A 5,566-nucleotide genomic window follows, 5' to 3' on the forward strand; every position below is an offset into this window, starting at 1 on the left:
AGAATGTCCTATTTTTGGTACATTGCAATATAATACTTATATTCCACTACCAACAATGTAGTATTGTAGCACATAATTTAAATGCTTTATTATTATGATTAGGAGAATGACGTTTTTCCCTAGAAGGCCCTATAAATTTTTCAAACTGGTAATATTAGCTCACATATACATACGGATTTAAATTTTACAAGAGTGTCCTAATAACCAACCTGTGAGATTGATAGTTCAGGTATCATGTTCTTTTTTTAGAGGAAGAAATTAAAGCTCAGCAGCAGATTAAAATAGTTTGTTCCTACTTAAACCAGAAGCTCAAGGTCAAATCTTCAGTGGTGTCAAACTCAAATAGAACCTGCTATTTTCATATAGACTTAGAAAAGTACATGTTGACATTATGTATGTAATATTGTATTTTAATTTATTTTGTTAAGTATTTCCCAATTACATTGTAATCTGATTCTGGCCATACTTGGGAGCATTAGGGGCTGCACCTCCACTCTACAACAAAAGCTTTTTCTAATAAAACATTCTGCCTTTGAAACAAAAGTAAAACAATAGCAAAGTAAATTTGATTACTACTTTTAATCATTGCTATTAAAAAAAAACCCTGTATACTGATTTATTTCTTGATAGATGGTAAAAACATGTAGATAAATATACATAAAACCACTTATACACACAGTATTGCCACACAGCCTAGTAGTCAGGCATTATAACTCAAAAGTATTTCTACTGTCATATCAATCATGAAAACCCACAATGACTACTCATGGCAATGACAAAGCTACATCCTTATCTCCAAACTTAGTCTATTTTACAAAGAAAGAAGTACTTTGATCTTCATTAGGATTTATGAACATGGATCCACTTTGCAATTATGTAGAGAAGAAGATTCTGTTCAGTAACACTGCCATTTATGTTCAGTTTTATTTCTTTTACACTTTAAAAACTTGTACACAAAAGTTCTTAGTATAGTGTGAATATATAGTTACAATCATTTGGATTTAGGCTTTCAAATCCATTTTGTCCATAATTGCTCCTTTTGGCCAGGTTTTTATACGCAATTATCAGAAAAAAAATAGTTAATACACACATCCCAGTGTCAGAACAATTAAATTCCCATTTTATATAGCTACATTATCTTTTAGAGTATTGAAGTTTTTGTAAAATCTTAGCTACTTTGGTTTCCCCACCGATTACAAAGCAGTATTTTCTGAGCAGCAAATATTCTGATATTTCTTTTCACTTGATAACAGAATTCATGTCAGTGTAGAATCTTCCCATAAGATGAAATCGTTTCTTTTACTGAGAAGTCTTCCTGTTCATTTGCCAAAACTGAACACAAATCATCCAAAACTGAGAATCTTTAAAAGCTCACCACCAGAGTCCTAAATCTAAGAGAATCCATCCACTATTATTACAATACAGAAGCAAGCAGTGAGAAAAACAATAAAAAAAACATATCAAGTTGTTTTCACATATAGAACAGAATAAATTACATAAAACATTGAACATACACACCTAGAAAACCTGGCATTCTGTATGTAGATCACTTTAGTACAAAATACAGTACTAAAAGTTGAAAGATTTACAAAGCCAAAGCAGATCTCACACCATTAGCAGACCTTATTTCATGTGGTTATGCTGCAACAACAGACCAATCAAACAAGAATTTTAAATAGCACTTACATAAGATTATAGAACCCTCAGTCTTTCTGTGGATTTGGTATAAATTCATTTTTAAAACTTGTTAAAACATTTGAGTTGGGGAAAATTTTGAAGGTGAAATTTTTTTGTTGTTTTGACCTTTTCCACTTCCTTTTCTGTGCTCTATTCCTGGTATCCCTGATTAAATATTTAAAATTTCATATTTTGAACCTCAATGAGGCCCATGCATCCCTGAAACTTAGACCTCTCTCTCATTAGTAAAACTTCATTCTTTATTCTCATTTGCTCTGAAATACTTTTTCTTTCAAGACACAATTTTGACTCATTTCCTCCATGAAAACTTCCCTTGTACTTTCAACTTCCTCTCAACATTTAGGGCTCTATCTCTCCTTAATCTTATTTTCTAACCCGTTTTCTACTCTTGTGCAAAGGAAAGCTAGATGGAGCAGAGGATACTGCTAGGCCTTGAGTTAAAAATAGGCTTCAGGCACTTACAAGCTATGTTACCCTGAACAAGTCACTTAACCCTGTTTGCCTCAATTTCTTCATCTGCAAAATGAGCTGGAGAAGGAAATGGTAAATATGAAATGGGATCAAGAAGAGAGGCAGGACTGAAAAACAGCTACAAACAACATTTTGTATAAGTCCTTCCTCCCCCTTCCAAATATTCACTAGAGTGTTGATTGTATGAAGACAGGTAAGATGTATTATTCATCTTTGTTGCTCTGGGGCATAGAATGGTACCCAGCAATTATTAGACAATATATATTGAGAGATAATTTTGACTTCACAACTAATTCATAATAAGGTATGAATAACCAATAACCCTAATCTTCCAAAGATTACCTTAATTGTAAGAAGGCCTTCATTAACTCTAAATGAAATTATTAAATGAGGAGATTCAAATAGTGTTCATAAAATCAATGAAAGAATTTCAGGCAAGAGGGTTCATTTGCGATCTTCTTTTTTGCCTCTTAAATCACATTTAAGTTGCCATCTAATATCAAAGTGCTATGAGATGGAAGGGGGAAACTGGTACAATTTCAGGGAATTTATTTTTCTCAATCTCAGTTTAAGCACATTAATGGGTATGATGTTAGTTTATTAATCAAACTCTAGCATGGGGGGGGGAGGAATTGCTAATGCATTCTAGAGTGGTTCAGAAATTTTAAGGAAGAAATCATTAAGTAGTTTTATTTGTTTGTTTGTTTTGTTTTGTTTTTAAAATCTTCCGATCATCCTTCTTCTGTCCAGGCATATTTCTATCCCCAGCCCCAAACCTAGAATAATAACTTGAACATTTAAGCAAAAATGAAAAAAAAAAACCACAAAAAAAAAAAACCGAGGCACCAAATGCCCTGCAATATAATATACTTCATTTTCTCTCTATAGCCTGGACTTCTTATTTAACTGCTTTCAGTTGCCTTAGAAATCAAAAAGTACAATCCAGTGACAGGATATTGGGTCCCTGGGAGTTGAAATGACTTGTTCAGGATGCAAACACGCACACACAAGCTCACTGCCCCCAGAAATCCCAAAGCCAGTTAATCCTAAATTCATTGATGTTTTGATCTGAAGTCCTCCCTTAGCAAAAGAGGGAAGGGTTCCAGCTCTGCTCGCTCGCTCTCGCTCTCTCTCTTTCTCTTTTTCCAGGAGACACAGTCCTGTTCAAGGTCGTCCCCAGGCAGCAGCGCCTTAGTCCCCAGGGGCAAGGTCATAGCGGTAGCGGGTGAGCGTGAAGTCCGCCAAGCGTCCATAGAAGGTGGGAAGCGGCTGGGGCGGCTCTGGCAGGAAGCCGAGGCTGAGGTAGAGGCTCCGAGCTTCGCGCTGCAGGCGGTGCGTGATGAGCACCACAGCGCGGCAGCCCTGCTCGCAAGCGAAGGCCAGCACGGCTCGTCCCAGGGCTTTGCCCACGCCGCGGCCTCGGTGGTCTCGGCGTACCACCATACGTTTCAGCACCAGCACGCCGGAGGGGCCATGGCCCTCCACTGGCCGTGCGCCCACCATGCCCACTACCTCCCCCCCCGCCTCAGCCACCCAGAAGCGGGCGCCGCGATGCGGCGCGTAAGCGTCCCCGATATCCTTCAGGTCGTCGGAGAGGCAGCGCTGGATGTAGAGGGCCCAGACTTGGCCCAGCACCAGGTGGGCAGCTGCCAGCAGCAATGCCAGGACGAGCGCGGGCAGCAGCAGGGAGTGTGCGCTAGCCACCAGCAGCAGGAAGGTGCCGGTCAGGGTGAGCATCACCCAAGGCTGCTGTAACACGTGTGTGCGCAGGGCCGGCCCATACTCGCTCATGCCCGCGGCAAACAGCTCCCGCACCGCATCAGCATCCCCAGGCTGGAATTCCCGGAGCAAGAAGCCCCCGGCCTCACCTACCTCCCAGGCCATGACAGTCTTTCTGAGTCGGAAGTGTTTTCGAGCTCCCCCTTCCTTATCTCTGGGCCACAGTCTCAGAGCCCCGCCTACTCTCTATGGTTCAGGACTCTCTCCTTGTCCGGTGTAGCTGCTCCTATTTGCCAGCATCAGACTCCCTAGGTTTAGATCATTCCAGGAACTAGTCCTCAGACAGCTACTGCAATGTCTCATGGGAAAAAGCAGCCTAATGTAGTGGGAAGAAACCAGTCTCTAAAAGTCTGGGCGATCTTGGGCAGGATTTCTGTAAAATATGGGAATTGAACTAGATAATCTCTAAGGTTCCTCTCCAGCCTTACATTTTATGTCTTCCTTTATTATATTAAATTGTATTATGTTTATATTAAAGAAATGTACTTTGAATAGTTGATATTATATGAGATTCAAAAATAATAAGAATAACTCACATTTATAAAGTCCTTAAGGTTTGCAAAAGTACTTTGCAAATATTCTATCATTTTATCCTCACAACCCTCAATGGCACTATTATTATTTTATAGGTGGTGAAATTGAGGCACATGAAGGTTTAGTGATTTACCCAGGGTCAGACAGCTAGTAACTACCCATCTGAACAGATGAGTCTTCCATACTTGTCTAAGGTTCAAGCTACTGTGCCACCTAGCTACTTCTAGGCAGCTAAGACACTTTTAATATATAGAAACATACCATGCCTTTCTTTGTTTCCTACCTCACTTTATCCTTTCTCACTCACAGCCTTCTAGGTCTCCTCATTTTTATTTTCTGCTTGGATTTTAGGTTTTGTCACTATTATCTCTGTCCCTCCTCAATACTAGCCCACTTTTTTTTTTTTTCTAACCTTCTTGGGAAAACTTTTGATGTCAAATATGAGACAAAGAAAAATCACTCATTGGAAGATTATTTAAATGTCATCTAATCCAACCATTCACTTAGTGCTGAAGACCTTTGTAAAGCAATCCCAACAGTTGTTCATCTAGCCTCTGTTGGCATAATGTCTGTACCAATTAAGGCAGTATGTTCCATTTTGAAGACATTTCAGATTGTTAGACTTCTCTTATTTTTGAAAACAATCTACCTCCTTTTAACATTCACCTACTGATTCCAGTTTTACTCTTGTACTGCCTGTGACTTCCCCTCTAATATTTAAATAGATTCGTAGGGTAACCCCTTGAATTACTCTTCCCCAAGCTTAACATGTTTCATCATATGACCATTAAATTAAGCCTATGGTAAGTACTTATTCTGAGCTTATTAAAAGATAGTTTATTATTTTGAACTTATTTTAAGTTTGTTCCTATACCATTCACCAATCCACTTACCCTATACTGCATATTTTCTAGGTTAATATCTGTCTTAAAATGTGGCCCAACAACTGAAAGCAATAGTCCACATGTGTTCTGATTGGTGAGGTTAAAAACTGGACCATTAATCCTATTATCTATCTGTATACCAGACAGCCTAAAATCGCTTTTGCTTTGTGTTAACATTAGAATACAACATATTATGATAT

General features: G+C 38.8%; 1 protein-coding gene across 1 annotated transcript; it reads right to left on the reverse strand.

Moving 5' to 3' along the window:
• Positions 1-292: 292 nt before the first annotated feature.
• On the reverse strand, positions 293-4,327 carry LOC122751497 (N-acetyltransferase 8-like). Its single transcript, XM_043998567.1, has one exon. It carries the CDS (start codon positions 4,051-4,053, stop codon positions 3,361-3,363), a length of 693 nt encoding a protein of 230 aa, XP_043854502.1. The 5' UTR covers positions 4,054-4,327; the 3' UTR covers positions 293-3,360.
• Positions 4,328-5,566: the final 1,239 nt, after the last annotated feature.

The sequence above is a fragment of the Dromiciops gliroides genome, chromosome 3, assembly GCF_019393635.1.
Source record: "Dromiciops gliroides isolate mDroGli1 chromosome 3, mDroGli1.pri, whole genome shotgun sequence".
Classification (NCBI taxonomy): Eukaryota; Metazoa; Chordata; class Mammalia; order Microbiotheria; family Microbiotheriidae; genus Dromiciops; species Dromiciops gliroides.

Excerpts from the sequence above, each read along its gene's own strand:
- LOC122751497 (XM_043998567.1), bottom strand. The coding sequence starts at position 4,053 with ATGGCCTGGGAGGTAGGTGAGGCCGGGGGCTTCTTGCTCCGGGAATTC.